At 40.0% G+C, this 18,685-nt stretch overlaps 1 protein-coding gene across 3 annotated transcripts in view; it reads right to left on the reverse strand.

Moving 5' to 3' along the window:
- COL15A1 (collagen type XV alpha 1 chain) overlaps positions 1 to 18,685 on the reverse strand; it is a 161,968-nt gene that overhangs the window by 68,211 nt on the left and 75,072 nt on the right. For all 3 annotated transcript variants that reach the window (XM_082328615.1, XM_082328614.1, XM_082328613.1), the window contains 4 exons: positions 16,012 to 16,089; positions 14,080 to 14,142; positions 11,521 to 11,646; positions 2,039 to 2,101 (listed from right to left, as the gene is read on the reverse strand). In XM_082328615.1, the coding sequence (XP_082184741.1) occupies positions 2,039 to 2,101; positions 11,521 to 11,646; positions 14,080 to 14,142; positions 16,012 to 16,089 (330 nt within the window). The remainder of the gene's footprint in view (positions 1 to 2,038; positions 2,102 to 11,520; positions 11,647 to 14,079; positions 14,143 to 16,011; positions 16,090 to 18,685) is intronic.

Consider the following 18,685-nt stretch of genomic DNA (forward strand, 5'->3'; position numbering starts at 1 on the left):
ATTGTTATATTGGCAAGCTCCTGTCCTTACTTATTCAACAGAAATATTGCTTGAGTAAGGTTTGAAAAAATGAGTTAAGCACCAGGAGTAAAATGATAACAATGTTTTCTTCCAAAAGTAATGGCAAAAAAACACACCAGATTTCACTCAAAGGAACAAATTGACTTTACTTTCAGTGCATCCTGCAGTTTCTCCCTGTAACCTCCTCCGGATTAATTGGGAATAATGATTAAAAATAGGTATTGCAATATAGATTAAATCAAGGTTTTCAGAAAAAAAATGAATAGTAGAAATGGAAAAATCCTATTATCCCAAGGTGCTGGGGATTGTACTGAGCAGGTGCAAATATGTAGTGCTTCATTTCTAATTGAACTTTTATCAGATATACACAGTGCAGAAAACAGGCTCAGTGAAGCAAAACATTAGAGATTTTGTCCATTTTTTTTGAGGATGATGCCCTTTTTGAAGATTTAATTTTTCTTCAAATTACTTCCCTTTCCAAATCAGTCTGTTCCTATAATATGCAATTCAGGTTGAGTTTACTTCAGCTAGACTTCTTTCTATTCTTAGACTCCTTTATGTAAAACACATACTACTGATTACAACGGACACAAGTTTTGGATGCCTGCTTTGTAACATACGTACTGCATTTTCTGGATAGTTGCTAGTTCCCGTGTGTACTGCGGTTTTACCAGCCTCAGGCTTTTGAAATCACAAGTCAGATTCTTCAGTCTCCAGAGGAGATTTAAAAAAAATTCTTGTGATTTAAAAAATACATGCATAAATAAATATCAATATTCTGGCCATTTAGGACTTGCCTTTTCATTTCCCTTACAGTATGTGAGCTTTCAATGTACACTTGGGAATCTACTTTCAAGTTCTTGTGCGTAAAGTGTGGTGTAGAAGCTCACTAAAAGATGAAGTTTTCCTGTAGTCTTTGTTTCTGTCTTCTCTGCATCCTTCTTGAAGTGGGGTGCAAAAAAATGGATTCAGTATTTCAAATGGAGACTCACTAGCCCTCATTAAAAGGTTATAATAATATCTTTGTATCTGTTGGCCGTGTCTTTGTCTCCTTTTTGCCAGATTAAATGGTTTGAGCTCCTTCAGCCTCCCTCATTGGTCATGTGCTCAAGGCCCCTGGCCATCTCCATAGCTCTCTGCTGCACTGTTTCTGTCTTCTCTGCATCCTTCTTGAAGTGGGGTGCAAAAAAAATGGATGCAGTAATTTGGGGAAACTTAAAAAGAGTGGCAATTTTGCAAGATGTAATTTTTGGTTCTATGGCAACACAAGAAAATCTATCTGCTGGATGCTATGATCCCTTGCTTTCACTTACATATTCCCCACTCCTTCCCTTTTGCTGGCCATGGTGCTCACCTAATCATGCATGAAGCCAACCAGTGCAGCAAGTCAACAGAAAATTAAGTAACCCTTTGCTGCCAGGTTAGGATGCTGAAATGTCTCATCAAGGGGTGAGTGAAGGCTGGAACTGCTGCAAATGTGGGGATGGGATATTGTAGCTGGTGTCAGTAGCAGTGCAGTAGTCAGCAGTTAAGACAAATACAGGATGCTGCAGAAGTGTACAAAACGATATGTCAGTGGTCCCAGAATCCAAACTTAAGTAATTCCAGTTGCCCTGGTATAGACACAGGGCGTCACAGAGGGCGCTTTCTGCAGGGAATATGTCATCAGTCTGTGCCAGTCTAGAATAGCTGGAGTTCTTTCTTCCCCCTACAGACTCGCCTGCATGAGTCCAGTCATGACTGGCTTTTTACTCATGAATCACAACAGAGCAGCTCCTATTGCATTTTGAATATTGCATGCTGCAGAAAATGAGACTGTACCCAACAGGGAATTCTGGATTTCTGAATATGCCTTTTGAGATGTATTCTAATAACCCATTAGCAGCTGGATTCAATTAAAAAAAAATATTGAAGCCAGCCAACACTGTGTTGCAGGGACAACTATTTATAATTTTTACAGCCTAGAATTGACAAAGATTTTCCACTGAAGTAGGAGCAAGACGGATGTTTAACTTACCTTTTCTCCCTTCTGTCCTGGTGGGCCAACCACTCCATCAAGACCAGGAGGACCTTGAGGACCCTGAAGATGATAGTAAATCTAAAGCAGGTGCCACGTGAAGGCCCTCTTCCTAGTACATGCATGTAAGTATTTTGGACCAACTGATGACACAGCATTATGAAAGAATAACGTGTAGCACCAGGTAGCACCTAACATCATTAAGTTCTAACATTTGCATTTCTTGTCTTCTAGAGAGTTTGGCTTTGTATCAAAACAGTATTTAAATATATTTTATAGAAAACTATATCAAACAATCACAAAATAATAAAAAAATAATATAAACCAACATAATGTAAACATAATGCTAGCATGCAAAATAATGGTGCTATCCAAGCAAGTTTTGACAACACTACTACAGATATGATGGGGTTGAAATCCACATGCACTTCAGCCTTCCACACTTTTGGCAACATCAGTACCAGATGAGAGCTACTGAGAAAACGTTGGTATTGACAAAGTCAGAAAGTGGCCCAGGTATTCTGTGTGATGCCTCACTTTAATTTTGCCTTGAAAAATCATAGAATCCTAGAAAGGTTTGGGTTGGAAGGGACCTTAAAGATCACCTGGTTCCAACCCCCTGCCATGGGCAGAGACACCTTCCACTAGATCAGGTTGCTCAAAGCCCCATCCAACCTGGCCTTGAACACTTCCAGGGATGGGGCATCCACAACTTCTCTGGGCAACCTGCTCCAGTGCCTCACCACCCTCACTGTGAAGAACTTCTTCCCTATATCTAATCTAAATCTACCCCCTTTCAATTTAAAACCATTACCCCTTGTCCTATCACTATGTGCCCTTGTAAAAAGTCCTTCTCCAGCTTTCTTGTAGGCCCCCTTCAGGTACTGGGAGGCTGCTACAAGGTCTCCCTGGAGCCTTCTCTTCTCCAGGCTGAACAACCCCTACTCTCTCAGCCTGTCCTAATAACAGAGGTGCTCCAGCCCACTGATCATCTTCATGGCCCTCTTCTGGACCCACTCCAACAAGTCCATGTCCTTACGTTGGGGGCCCCAGAGCTGCAGGCAGTACTCCAGGTGGGGCCTCACAAGAGCAGAGTAGAGGGGGAGAATCACCTCCCTCAACCTGCTGGTCATGCTTCTTTTGATGCAGCCCAGGATACTCTTGGCTTTCTGGGCTGCAAGTGTACATTGCCAGGTCATGTTGAGTTTTTCATCAACCAACAACCCCAAGTACTTCTCCTCAGAGCTGCTCTCAATCCATTCTCTGCCCAGCCTATATTTGTGCTTGGGACTGCCCTGACCCACGTGCAGGACCTTGCACTTGGCCTTGTTGAACTTCATGAGGTTTGCATAGGCCCACTGCTCCAGCCTGTCAAAGTCCCTCTGGATGGCATCCCTACCCTCCAGCATGTCAAATGCATCACACAGCTTGGTGTTGTTGGCAAACTTGCTGAGGGTGCATTCAATCCCACTGGCCATGTCACCGACCAAGATGTTAAATAGTGCCGGTCCCAATACTGACACCTGTGGAATGCCACTTGCCACTGATCTCCACTTGGACATCAAGCCGTTGACCGCAACACTTTGAGTGCAACCATCCAGCCAATTTCTTATCCACCAAGTGGTCCATTCATTGAATCCATGTTTCTCCAGTTTAGAGACAAGGATGTCATGCAGGACAGTGTCAGATGCTTTGCACAAGTCCAGGTAGATGGCATCTGTTGCTCTCCCCTTATCCACCAACACTGTAACCCTGCCACAGAAGGCCACCAAATTTGTCAGGCACAATTTGCCCTTAGTGAAGTCATGTTTACTGTCACCAATCACTTCCTTGTTTTCCATGTGCCTTAGCATAGTTTCCAGGAGAATCTGCTCCATGACCTTGCCAGGCACAGAGGAGAGGCTGACTGGTGTGTAGTTCCCTGGGTCTTCCTTTTTGCCCTTTTTAAAAATGGGCGTTATGTTTCCCCTTTTCCAGTCAGTGGGAACTTCACCAGTCTGCCATGACTTCTCAAATATGATGGATAGTGGCTTAGCAACTTCATCCACCGGTTCCCTTAGGACCTGCAGATTCATCTCATCATGTCCTGTGGACTTGTGCACCTTCAGGTTCCTTAGATGGTCTCGAACCTGATCTTCTCCTGCGGTGGGCAGTTCTTCATTCTCCCAGTCCCTGCCTTTGCCTTCTGCGACTTGGGCAGTGTGGCTAGTGCACTTGCTGGTGAAGACTGAGGCAAAAAAGTCATTGAGTACCTCAGCCTTCTCCATATCCCAGGTAACCAGGTCTCCCATTTCCTTCTGGAGAGGGCCCATATTTTCCCTAGTCTTCCTTTTATCACTGACATACTTATAGAAGCTTTTTTTATTGCCCTTGACATCCCAGGCCAGATTTAACTCTATCAGGGCTTTAGCTTTCCTAATCTGATCCCTGGCTGCTCAGACAATTTCTTTGTATTCCTCTCAGGCTTCCTTTTTGAGTCTGAGTTTGTCCAGGAGCTCCTTGTTCATCTATGCAGGCCTTCTGGCATTTCTGCCTGACTTCCTCTTTGTTGGGATGCATTGCTCCTGAGCTTGGAGGAGGTGATCCTTGAATATTAACCAGCTTTCCTGGGGTAAACATGGTACTCTATCAAGCAAATCCCTGAAGAGGCCAAAGTCTGCTCTCCTGAAGCCTAGGGCAGTGAGCTTGCTATGTGCCCTCCTTGGTGCCCTGGGCATCTTGAACTCCACCATTTCATGGTCACTGCAGCCAAGGCTGCCCTTGAGCTTCACATTCCCCACCAGCCCCTCCTTGTTGGTGAGAACAAGGTCCAGCATAACACCTCTCCTTGTTGACTCCTCTGTCCCTTGGAGAAGGAAGTTATTATCAATGCATTCCAGGAACCTCCTGAATTGCTTATGCCCTGCTGTGTTGTCCCTCCAACAGATGTTGGGGTGGCTGAAGTCCCCCATGAGGACCAGGGCTCGTGAACGTGAGGCTGCTCCTATGTGTCAGTTGAGGGCCTCATCCGCTCGGTCTTCCTGATCGGGTGGCCTGTAGCAGACCCCCACTATAATGTCACCTGTCCCTGCCTTTCCTTTAATCCTGACCCATAAGCTCTCGGTTGGCTCCTCATCCATCCCCAGGAGGAGCTCCATGCACTCCAGCTGGTCATTGACATAGAGGGCAACACCCCCTCCTCCTCTCCCCTGCCTGTCCTTCCTAAAGAGCCTGTACCCTTCCATTCCAACACTCCAGTCATGGGAGCCACCCCACCATGTCTCCGTGATGCCAATAAGATTATATCCCTGCAGATATGTGCACATTTCTAACTTCTATTGTTTATTATTATGTATACTTAGTTCTCCACTCAATTTCCTGTGTTGTTATCCATGACTTTGCATGCATTTGAGTGAGCAGCCAGGCTGGGAAAAACTGGCTTTGTAGGGTCAACCAGTCAATCAGTACAGGTATTGAAGTTCAGCCCACAGTAACTATACATGCAAGAAAGGGAACAGTTACATGCATATTTGCATGCCCTATGTTTTTAAAATTGGGCTCTGAAAGCCTTTAATTAAATTAACAGGTGTGCATTTTGGCCTCTCAGAATCTTTTGTCCACTTATTTATTCATCTATTTTGGGGAAGGATATAAGTGGTTGCAGAAGGAGATAAAAAACATACTTTTTCTCTTGTGTTTTCAGAATGGTCACAAAGGCCTTATTTTCCCTGCTCTCCTTACTTTTTTCCCCATTTTTGCCCTTTGGATGCACTGTATGTGATAGAATAACTAACTGATTCTTTTTAATATTAAAAAGATCAGAACTATGTTTTGAACATTTTCATATTGTATTTTGCCATGGTTACATAGACAGAGGAGGATTGGGCTAACAACAACAATAATTGCGCTAAAGTTTAGTGACTATTTCCTCTATACTGCTTAGCAATTTTAAGTTTCATTGCTTTAAAATTGCTTATTTCCTTTACAGCTTTTGAATAGTCTCTCTTATGTAGCTAGCAATCAACACTTGGAAATTTGTTTTTCACTTCAGGGTATATTCATGCATTTGTGAGCTACTTTAAAAAAAATAACCATAGAAAATATCCTTATACAATTCCATGTGGCAGTTTAACTTCATGTAGCCTTTAGAAAACATGTATTTAATCAGATCGATATCACATCAGTATCAGATGCAATGTGGAGCAGTTAGTGAAGCGGTATTTCCCGTGACAAAAGGCAGCCTTTACCCAAACATTTCCAAGACGTATTTCTCATGAGCAGAGATATTACATCACAGTTCTTGGTTTAGCAAGGACTTAAGCCTGCACACAACTTCAAGTAATCGGCTAGTCTTCTGAAATTAGTATTTGCAAGTGAAGACCTTTAATTATGCAACTATTTCAATGTGTTACTGAATGAGGACTCCCATCCAAAAATTTCTGCTGTGAATAGATTTCACTTCATTTATCCAGAGTGTGCAAATGTGTGCAAATCTTTGGAGAGCAGGACTACAGTTTCTTAGGTCATCTGAAAGTGTGGGAATGCATGGGTCTGTACTGTTAATAGCTGTTTTCCTTCAGCAGCCTGCAGACTTGTCATGATCTGATTCTTCCAAAAATATACTTTAGTAGTCTGCTTAACATTTAGCTTCTACTTTTTTAATTGATATGTTTCCCAGGAATTATCCTGAAAGTGGACAACGATGATTTCTGTTGCATCAGAAAAATGACTGGCTACAAGTAGTTAATATTACAGCCTGTGAAATCCTAGATTGTACAACAGGGAACACATTCATCTTTAAAACCGAAGATGATCGATACTTATTTCTCAATTTTCTTTGAATTCTTTTTACATTATTACTTTGTGACAAATTTTAACTAAATGTCCTAGACCGTTCTAGTTACTTTACCTTCTACAGATATAGAAACAGCCACAGGCATGAAGTTGAAAGTACATTTTGAATGGAAAAGATGCTGTTATAGAGGACCTTTTAATCTAACACTGTACTTTGTCAAATGCGGCAAATAAAGCATTAGGGTAACTGTCTATTTTACAAGACTTGCCTATGGATTTTCTTAAAATTGCAGTCATAATCATCAATACAATTTGATCTGTCTTGGATTCAGAAAAAAAAAAAAAAAGTACTGTTGGGAGCATAACAGTTAGATGAAATCTGGCCAGCATTTCAGGCTTTTTTATTTTAGAATGCCATCCTGATTACAATCAGTAGATGCAGAGAATAATGGCCTCAGCAAGGCCAGTATGATTTGTTGTATCAGTAGAGATGGGAAAGGGGAGGGAAACTGAGGCCAAAAGCATGTATTTATTTTAAGACAATCACACTTCTGCATCTATTCTGTTAGTTCATAACTCCTATCCCAATCCATCATACTCTATTTAAGCTGTTGTGGGGGAATTTTCCAGCTTCCAAACTTCATGAATCATTCCTAGGCAGGCTAAAGCCCATATGTATTCGAAGTTATTGTCTCTTAATTTCTTATTTTTCAGATATGCTCCAAGTTTATATGGGTTTGGGTTTTGTTTGTATCTCAAGCACTTGATATTAATTTTGATCACTATATCTCATGTTGAAGCTGACTGCCTGAATGTGGTTACTACCTTTTTCTTTTTTTTTTTTTACGTCTTTAATTTTTGCTTTCCTGTCATTGATTGTAGACTGTCTTTGTAATTTTTTTTACAATTTTTATCTAAATATAAGGAATATCCTCTTTTATGGAAAATATGCCTGGTCATAAAGCAGACTGCTTCTGATAGTAGCTTTAAGATGCTAAGCATCTTCATTTTACTGAAAAATGATTACCAATTTTAAATATATGAACACTGGGGAGCAACTCTGGTCTGTATTAGAGGACAGAAGACCTCCAATTATTCTCTAAGGATACTGTAGTTCTGGAGATACTGCGGTTCTGAGAAATGTTGCCAAAATAGGCATTTTCATGACAGGTCTCTGAAGGACTTTTTAGAACACTTGATACTCTCCTAGCTCCCAGAGGATGTGATTTTTGTTTTTAGGTTTAAGCCAGTCATTCAGTGACTGGATAAGACTAGAAATAGCTTCCCTTCAAACAATTAAAATACAAAGTAAGGTAATTAATTAATTGAAACAAGGAAAGATTGGCCAGGCACTGCATTTATGTAATAAAGCTATGCCTTTTTCCTGGCTATATTGTAAAAGGACTTTCCTGGCTATATTGTAAAAGGTACAATGAAGCATATGCCTAAACCACAGCAGTGCGATGGTCTTTAGCACTTGCCGTTCTCTTAGGCTGAAGTATTTACAGCACTTAGTGGGAAATATTTATGGCGCATCTTAAAAAACCCCACTTCAACAAGTTTGTTATTACTCTCCAACAATGTTGTAGTCTTGAAATATTATTGGAATTCTAGCAATATTGGGTATCCTCCCCAGAGTCAGGTGAGAATCTCAGCTTTTAACTGAAATAATAACAAGTTTCTAACCTTTTTGGTTACAAATGAACAAACCCACAGACATGAAAACGTGTTTGTCAGAGATACTAAATTTCACAATCCAAACAGCAAATAAAGAGAAGTCAGTCTCATGAGACTAATGTCATGGATTCTCAGCCAAACTTATGATTTTAGGGAAATAATAACCTGACAATAGAGAAACAAATACGTAAAGCAAGTAAGCAAACTCTGTCCTGGAGTCAAGTACTGTGATAAAGACAGTAAGCTCTCCAGTGCTGGTACAGTCTGTGTTCATGGATGAGCTCCTCACCTCCTTCTTTCACTGCGAGGGAGGGAGGGACTGGCATATTGTAAAGGAGTTCGAAAAAGACTGGCTGGGCAGTGGAAATTTTTCCCCTTTGCAACTAATGCAGAAAACATCCAGGAAGGACTGATAGGCCAGCCATGTGTATGGCAGGATAAGCAGAGAATGGGGAAGGCATGCTAGGAGTGTGGCCACTATGCAGGACACTGCAGAGCTGCTGTCAGTCCACCTACAGCTCTTTTTAACTAAACCATGGGCTCTTCAAGCCTTAATTCCTTAATTAGAGCAATTAAGAAGAGGAAAGAATGACAAATGGTTTCCTGCTATCATAGCCCTTGGGTTGTTAATGGCAAATTTCCTAACAGCTAATGGGGCAAGTGTGCTCTCAATATATCCTTTTGTCCTGCTCGCTACATCCTCTAGATCAGACACTTCTTTCCTTCCCAGTCATTGGGATTTTCTTCCAAGGAAGCCATGCTATAGAAAGATGTAGGTGGAAAGGCATTGCAGACAGCTGGGTCCTATCCTTTTATGCTATCAGGATATGGCAAGGTCAGCAATCTAAAACACAGAAGCACACTCAGGCCTTACAGCTTAGACACTTTTATTGAGACAGAAACCACTGGAGCTCCAGGCACATTTAAGACTTTTCCTTGCAGGATATGTCAGGAGTACATTAAATTAGCCTGTGCAGGTTATCACTGTTGTAGCAGCATTAAGTTCAGTGCAGGCCAGCCTTGTTGGTTTTGTTGCTGGCAGGCTCTGAGCTTCAGGCTGCTGCATGAGCACTGTTGACTACTTCTGCGCTTACCTGGAGTCTACAAGAACTGACCTATGCTACTGTAACTGCAGGACAAACCTGTACCAAGTGCATCTTGTTGTTGGATCAAAGGCTAATTCTGTAAATAACACTGAGAACAAACCATCAATAATGCAGAGCATCATCTTACCACAGTTACTGCATAAAACCACTGAAAAATCCATTGATAATTTCTAGAAAGCAAAGAATAACAGAAGAAAGCACAATGTTTACAATACACTAATTTAAAAATGTTTGACATTTATTTTCAAATTGAAGTCAATGACACATTTCTAAGAATTTGGACTGCAACTGTTAATTATGGTGCAACCCGGTTGTCAAAGCTCCTTTGCATACACAGAGGAGGCCTTTTCTGAAACATGTCGGTGAAAAGCCTGCATGAAAAATACTGCTTTTTCAGCTTACTTCTGTGCCACCAGGTTGTTTCACCTTAGTGAAACATCTCATTACCAGACCAGAACAACTAACTGCCTTATTAATCACCTGTAAAATTGTAAAAGAAAAGGACATTTCAGCTAATAACCAAGCAAATACTCAAAACACAGCCAAAGCACTTGAGTGCAGCAAATGCTGAAACTGTGTAGCTCAGCAAAATAATAGTCCACATACAGCTACATCTTATGCACTCTGTTTATCACAGCTTTAATTTAGTAAGGTTCATAGGGATACAAATTATTCCAAGAGGGAACACTCTGAAACTCTGAAGTCCAAAAATTACCCTGATTTCTGACCTGTGTTGAGTGGACACTCCGTTTTGCAAGGGCCTAAAGCGTGGATGAACAAAAATTTGTGATGCTTACACTTCCTTGTAGCCTCAGAGTATGAGACACAGCTCCTGACAGAAAAGGACTAGTTTTCAGGATAAGGCACTGAGGTGTTGGATGGAGGTACCTCCTTGCAGATCTAAGTGGGATATCATATATGCAACTCAGGCTATTCTCAGTGTTTCTGTACAGGGTACATACATCCTCAGCTCTTGGTTTTCATTGGCTTCCCATGCACGTGCTTCTTGGATCCCATTTTAAAGATTTTCAGGTGCTTAATTTCTCTCTGCACAAAGTATGCTGCCTTCCACCTCAATGGACAGACACTTAAAATTTACTGTACCCACCTTTTCAGATTTTGTATTAATTCCTGACTTGGTTATCCTCAAAAAAACCCCAGCACAGCTGAGATGCAGTGAGATCTCATCTTTAACATGTGTCACCAATACACTTCTTTAATATATGCTAATTACACCTTGTCAGATACAGCAATGGTGACCCACTTTGAAGGTAACATGAACGTATAGATCAAATCTAGGCCTGAGAACAACTGCTACTGGCAGATGGTTGTTAAGGAATAAGGAAACCATACTAGTAAATATAGTTCCAGAGTGTATTCACAGAGCTGATCAATGTTAAAAAAATGGTTTTCTTCACTGAAAAAACACTTTACTGAGGGTTTATTAACAAATAGATAACACTCAAACTTTTAGCAACCTTTTTTCACAGTAGAACACCGGAATAAATATTGCTGCCTAGCTGAAGAAAAAGAAGAGAGTTCCCGAAAGAGGAAAATTCAATTTATGCTAAAAATTCCCTGCAGAGTATGTAAGTGATTTAGCAAACTTCATTTTCCTGAAAGCACTGCAGGAAAAATAATCCTCAGCCTTATTCAGTGTTGGTAAATCATCCTCACTTTTTATTTATTCTGGTCCAGATTTACCAGTATCTGTCTGCCAAATGTACATCCTGCTGCGGAGTAATATGTGCTTTGGTTAACTAGACATTTATTTTGTTATTTTTTTGTAAAAACGTGCATAAAATTCAAGCTCTTAAATTAAAAATATTCGGCAGCATTATTAAGAATTATACAGAATGTAAACCTTAGAACTTAGTGTTGTAGGTCAGAAACAACATTAACATTTGTGCACAAATGAGTACTCACTTCAGGGCCTGGTTCACCAGAAGCTCCATCTTCCCCTGGTGACCCAGGAGGTCCTACACCTGAATCGGGTGCTGGCTTTCCCGGAAGACCAGGCAGTCCTGGAGGGCCTGGTGGCCCAGGAAGACCCTGGATGAATCAGCAGCATTGTTAGAAATGGCCCTAGCCAGGTTCATTTGTATATACATGGAACAGGAAAAGCTCACACAGACTGCTCAGGTTCATAAAACTCTCAGCTTGGGTTACCATCCCCCTTCTGCTTCATGAAGAACAATTTTAGTTTCACAGATGCACAGATACATAGTCACACTGACCTCCTCCATCCTTGCTCTCTGAATTGTCACACCTCATGGCATGCACCAGCAAGCAGGAAGTTAAAAAACAAAAAATTCTATGTCAGCTCTCTGTAACCCAGTAAAGACCTTAGAGATATTCCAAAGATCGACCTAATGTTAAGAAACTTAACCAAAATGAAATCAAGGGATCACTGAACAGAGGGAAGTGGTTAGTTTTTCCTCTACTCATTTCAAAGGGCGTCTCTATGCTATTGCTAGAGCACTGAGAATCTGTACTCGTGGTCAAGACCTGACTGTGCTTGGTGATGTAAAAACGGCCTCTGCTCCAAAGATCTGTCCTGCATGGACATGAGCAAATCTATTTAAACTGAATAAAATGAATGAAATTTATTACCTTAGGAGAAATAGTACGTTTGCAAATATTCTCTCTCATGTGCAAGTCCATCCTTGTTACTGATTGCATTAGCAGGCAAACACAGACAGTTTGAAATTTTGGGGCATGGCACTGTAAGGCAAGAACTCTTTAATTCTGACTGAGGGTCATCTACAGGATTCTGTTAGAAAGGTGGTCATCTTGGATTTTCAGTACAGTCAACAAAGCTTTCTGCAGGGAGTCATTCCAAGCACTCACCTGTTTTGTTAACTACATTGGACATCTAAAGAGGCTACTGTCCTAAATTAGGCAAGATAACTAACTTTCTGCATGTGGCAATTCCCTCCTAAAGAGCTTTGGGAATAAGGTATCCAGCACTTTGGAGGAAGGAAGAAACATAAAAGAAGTCTTGAGGCAGAAATCAGTCTGAGAGAATGTAAAATATCACTAGATGTGTTTCAAAACAGAGGCCTCAGAATGCTATACCATTCTGGAGTTCATAGGAGACAGGCATCCAGGGAGTTCATTCCTCAGAAAGCTGTAATATTATTGATGAAACAGCTTCTAATCAAAGGGTGGAAATGCTCCATCCCAAAGACTGAACGAAAGATTATCTTTCACTCCATCTAGATGGATCAATAAAAGCCTTCTCATTTATGTTTCTTCATCTTCAGCCACTTGGCTTCTCATTTTTCTAACATTTGTCCTTAACTGTAATATATCACTTGATTCATTATGTATCTTTTATATCTATTATTATGTTTCCTTTGCCACTCAACAGCTCAGAAGCAGAGCAAGAAAAACAAGGCAGATGTCCCATTTTTAGTCCAGAGCCATGCTCATCTGAGTACTGTCTCTTAAAATATGTGAAGGGAAAGCACGAGACCAATGCACCAATTAAATCCTTAAAACAAAGTTTACTTGAGGCTGTTGACACATAATGCTAAGAGTGAGAAACTAAGCTAAAATGTTAAACCAGTACTCATCATCCGACTTGTTCTGCTCTTTTCCTGGAGCCTGCTGATCCTGAGCACAGCTGAAAGCTCATGAATCAGCTGCTTTTTACAGCAAAGCCTACTGAAATGAACTGAAATTAATGCTGACTTTCCTGAATATCATGTCTGCAAAATTAAGTAGTTTAATAGATTCACGAGCCATATAAGCTCTTTCTGAAGCTGAGATAGACACCTCCAGGAGAAGGCTGAGGTGAACATCTAAGGCAGCAATTGCTTTCACTGTCCCAGTTTAACCAAAGGCCAAGTGTGCATTAATAGCCCAAAGCTCAGGTTTACCTGGCATGAATACTCCTTCCCAATGACAGAAGTCTGGTCTCCCATGTGGCACAGCCCAGAGAACCTCACTCAGGAACATATGCATCAAAATCTTATTAACTTTCACTAAGCCAAAGCATCTCTCTCTGCTAGCCAGCCTTGATGTGACAGTGTTACAATACTTCACAAAGGCAAGGATACAGGGAAGTTTAAATGACCATCAAAATGGATCAACAGTGGAAGTTGCAGTTTAAAGTATTTCATACAGACATACTTATTTTTTAGAACAGTTACTCCAAATTAAAAAAAGCGAAGAATAGTATCATTCCCATCTCTCTCCTCTTTACTGTCTTCTTAGAATTAGGTTAAAAGCATTTTCTCATTTTAAAAAGTCCTCTTGCCGTTATTTCTTTGTTGTCCTCTTTCTTTCTCACACTTCTTCCCCACTCACATACACTTAGGCCTTTCCAGATCTTGAAATGAAACCCTACAAAGCATTTCTGGATGCTGTGAACTAAGCACTTAGAAAATTTGCATTGTGAAATGGACCTTTTACAATCTGGATGAGTAAAGTAAAGCTCTTTATTATGCTAATGAGAAATAAACATCAAGATATACTTACTCGTAAAATCTCAGTCTCTCTGTCAATGTCTCCAGAACCTGATTCTTCAGGTTCCAGTCTATTCTGAAATTAGAAGAATTCCATTTTAAAATATTGCTTCTGAAGATGACAAATGAAAATATCACTTGCCAATTACTCCAAATACAGTTATAGTCAATATCCTTGCAGCAGACTGTCACTGGTGAAATAAACTATAATACAATAAAAATATTTCAGTCATGTTTCTAGTGTTTCATACGATTTTATTTTGTAGATACTCAGCTCTATATTTACTTGCAGATGCTCTATGAGTACAGTGATAACAATCCTGCAGGACACACATGCTGTGACTGTTTAAGTGAATGAAGATGAGGCAATATCTCAGACAAATTTTAAATTTGGAAAGATACCTGTCAAGATTAAGAATATCCTAAAATGCATACCTAACAACTAGCTGCTGTTTCCTATAATATGCCTCAGTTCAAAAGCCAAATTCTGAGATTCCTACGACTGGAATCCAAAGAGGCATTTTATAAAGGGAAATTGATATACTAAGCATTTTCTGAAATATTTTATTAGAAAAACAGTTTGGTTTTAGCATTGCAATCTAGTTGTACTCATCTATAAGACAATTTCAGACTCTTCTTCAGCTTCAAACCATCTTCCTATATTATGGAACCTATAGTGCAAACTACAGTCAGCATACATAATGTCAAAGAAGTTTTTAAAACCTTTAAAGAAAAAAAAGTACTTTTCATGGAAAATTTGCCATGATTTGTCTGCATAGTATATATAGCAAAATGAAATGAAGCCCAGTTATCAATTTTTTTAAACACTGAGAACTAGTACCTAAATCAGTTATAATAGTACTGTTGTACTATGAGTACAAAGCTAATGTTTCAAAAGCCCAGGAGTCAGGGATGCATTCCATGGCTGCACTGAGATTTCTGTCACTTCACTTCACTTCACTCCAGAATAAAAGGCCTTGAAACTTGCTATCACAGACAACAAGAAAGTAAAGGCGGTACAGGACCTAGTGTTCACTGCTACATCTAGAGAAGTAGCATTTGGGTGAGAAAAGCTATTGGACTGGACGCCTTGTCCTAGTGATCTGGAGCTGCCTTGATGGTCTCTTGAAGTCAGTATCAGTGGAGGCTAAATAGTGCAGCCCTTCATAACACTGTTACTCTATTTTTATGCTACAGAAACAGATTGGTATAATTTAGCAGACCCTAGATCAGGGGAGTATATAATCCATTTTGGTCGCTGGAATATATTGCAAACTATCTTGTTAAATACTGACAATACTCAGTGTGACAGATAGTTTTGTTTAAAAGTCCACCACACGACTTCCACTGGTGTCAGTGGTGGGCCATGTCTACATGTAAAATCAGCTCCCACACCATGAATTGAAAATTCAGGCAAGATTCCTTCTTCAGCTGCAAACACATGTATCCTCATGGAAACAGTGGGAAAGGTCCAAGTACAGAAGAGAGATGAATCTGAAACACATTCTTTAACATTGCCTGAGTACTGAGCATTCAAACTATGAACACTGTCACCACACTGGTATGTGTTGTAGTATTTAATGACAGCAAACGTAAGTGGCTGTCAAACCATTTCTGTGTTCAGTAGCAGGAAGAAATGAATAATTTGGGTTTATAATGCCTTTTTCAGGAAATTTCTGTCTCTCTTTCTCTCATATATTATTGCTTTTGCACAGGAGAGCACAGACATCAACTGGCTTTTTAAAATGTGAATACTGGGTGTCTGTTTAGATTACAGTACTCACACACTTTAGCCAAATATTTATTTGCATTTCTGCATGAGTGTTTTAGAAAACATGATTATTTCTGTGGCAGTCAGGATACTTTCCCAGAGAAAACCTCCTGTTTACTTCTGGATTCCTCTATGGTAAGCCAAGCTCATTGACAGAGAACCCCAAATACTCACTAATCCTCTGGAAGGAGCAGATGGTCCTGCAGGTCCTGGTAGTCCAGGGGGTCCTGGCAATCCCTTACCAGGATCACCCTAAAACAGGAATGAAGATAAATCAGCAAGGATTTAATCATATAAATGCAGAGCAGGGTTTTTGAGCATTAGCTGCAATCTGTGTGGATTACTAGTCACAAGAAACAACAAAAGTGTATGCTTAGATACTCTGAGCAGAGTTGAACTTTGTTCATTTCTAAGACAAGCTCCCAAGAAACATGATCTTTGCACTGGCAAAGGAAGAAAGAACTTTTCCCCTTCTAACTTATGCAATGAATTTGCAAATGTACAAGCAGCGTTAACAGCATTAGACAGCGTATATTTCTTGTCAGAATAATGTTTTACTGTGGATCTTGCATTTTTAGGGTACATTATAGCCTCCTCCCCCCCAAATAAAAGAATAAGTAGAAAGTGTGGTAACACCATGGTACTCAATAAGTAAATTTTGTCATTTTATTGCTACCATCTGTAATGCTTTTTCCAATACCACCATGTCATAATTATTCTTCTATGTGTTGACCTTTATCTACTGCCAACACAATGAAAGGCCCTGTTTATAACTATGTCATTTTCTTTCATAATTACTACCATCTCTTCTTCTTTGGCTTTCTTACATCATCTCTGACATTTTGCTGAGGTTAGTTTCAAGTGCTTCTGCTTAAGATATTTACAACTTTTATTAAATTTTCTGCTCAACTCCAGCATTTTTCGCTCAAGTCAAGAGTTGAGGTTCTGCCTTCACTTTTTTAATCTTAAGTTGTAAGTCTTTTATAACGTGTCTTTTATAATGTGTCTTTTCATTCTCAGCTATTTATGTGCCTTTTTTGTGGAGAATTCACTAAGCAGGATTTGGCCTTTGTGTTTTAAACTTTTGGGAGAAGGATGTGCCTCTGCATCCCCTAACATGGGGCCAATAGGATCATAAATAACTGGCAGACCAAAACATTATGATTGCTTAATATGCATGTTGTTTTCGTCAAATGATTGGCACTCATTTAATTCCATTTTCTGAAGTCTTGTGTACCTCTAAAAGTGATTGATCCCACTTGCTTTTTACCTGATACATCTGACAGAGGGAATGCCAGGAGAAAATACAGTGTCCTCCTCTCCCTCCCTGGCAGTCTCACATTTCTTGCCTTTGGCATTCAACAACCACAGTTCATCGTTCTGAGGAGTTCCTCAGTGTGCATTTTGGACATTCTTCCTACATGGTGATCCGGGTTTCAGGACAGATGTATGTTTAGAGGGGAAGAAAGAACTATGTAACTGCTCGTATCCCAGAGCTTCTCTTACCATTGTGAGTGAAAAGCTCAGCCTTCCTTCTACGAATGCTTTCATGTAACACAGATTCCTACCCATACATACTGACACTGCAGACCTGCAAGGTGTGACCTTGCCAAGGTCCTTCCCACCTTGCACCAGAAGGAGACAAACCAGACTCGTTTCACTGAGCTTTCTTGAAGGGGTAGAAGTCACAGAGACATAACTGACACTGTTAGCCAGCCTCTACTGATCTATGCTTTACCCTCCAACCTGCCAATTTGTTATCTGGGCTTATGAGCATTTTAATTACATTCTCTAAATTCATATATTCAGTCACATAGCAGGAAACACTGAATTTTACCTGCTTCTTGGTCACTTGCTCTTTATGCTTGAGAATTCATTAGATAAATGTATTCATTCAGTTCTTTGTTCCCTGTGGCTTTGTGAAATGGTTCCTATAGTGATACTTCAGTCATATTCACAGAGAATGTGTTTAATTAATTTGGGGCTATTTTCACTGTCTGCCAGCATGTTCATTTACAGATACTCTTCATTCATTTTAACATATCTTTTGCTTTTTTTCAGTGATTATTACATTAGCTGCTGTCAGTGTTTTGTGCTTGTTTTCATGCAATTTCTTCCACTTTGCGTGTACTACAAGGAAGAAAAAAACCCAGCTCTCACATTTGGATCACAGTCATGTCTAGGAAGCCTAATTGTATCCATTTCCAAGGAGCATCTCTTGGCTGTATCTCTGCACTGAACAAGGACCACAGTGAAAAAGTGATATCCAGCTCCCCATTCTCCACAGATGATGTGGCACCCCATTCATTCCCAGCTTTCCATTTTCAATGAGAAGAACCAGAAATAGGCAGGTGGATCGTGCTACTTATCATCAAATTTAAATATTATTCTGCTGAATAAGTACTGACTGTCTTTAGAGAGCATAACTGGTTTGAATTTTGTGTGTATGTGCACAGATCAATTCTTTAAGCTTTGCTCACCCTACCAACATAATGGGTCCTTGGAAATCACACTGATTGGGATAATGAAATAATTTTCTGAACAACTAATAATTTAAAAATTATTCACATGTGTAAAAGAGGATCAGAGCAGTGTCTTCTTGTTTGTCCTGCTTTCTGCTGCAGGAGTTGGGTCTGGTTAAAGTATCTCCAAGAAAAAGCTCTGCATATGAAGCTGTCAGTGTTCCTTAGTGCTTTTGAACATATTGTTAGGATTTTTAGCACCTGTTTGCTAACTTATCTTCACAATGCCTCTTTGAAGTATCCCTTGAAAATATTAGCCTAATTTTAAAAGTGGAAAACAAAGCTTAAGATGTCTTTATTAAAATAACCATATGAGTAATCTGGAA

Source organism: Platalea leucorodia, assembly GCF_965183815.1.
Source record: "Platalea leucorodia genome assembly, chromosome: 1".
Taxonomy (NCBI): Eukaryota; Metazoa; Chordata; class Aves; order Pelecaniformes; family Threskiornithidae; genus Platalea; species Platalea leucorodia.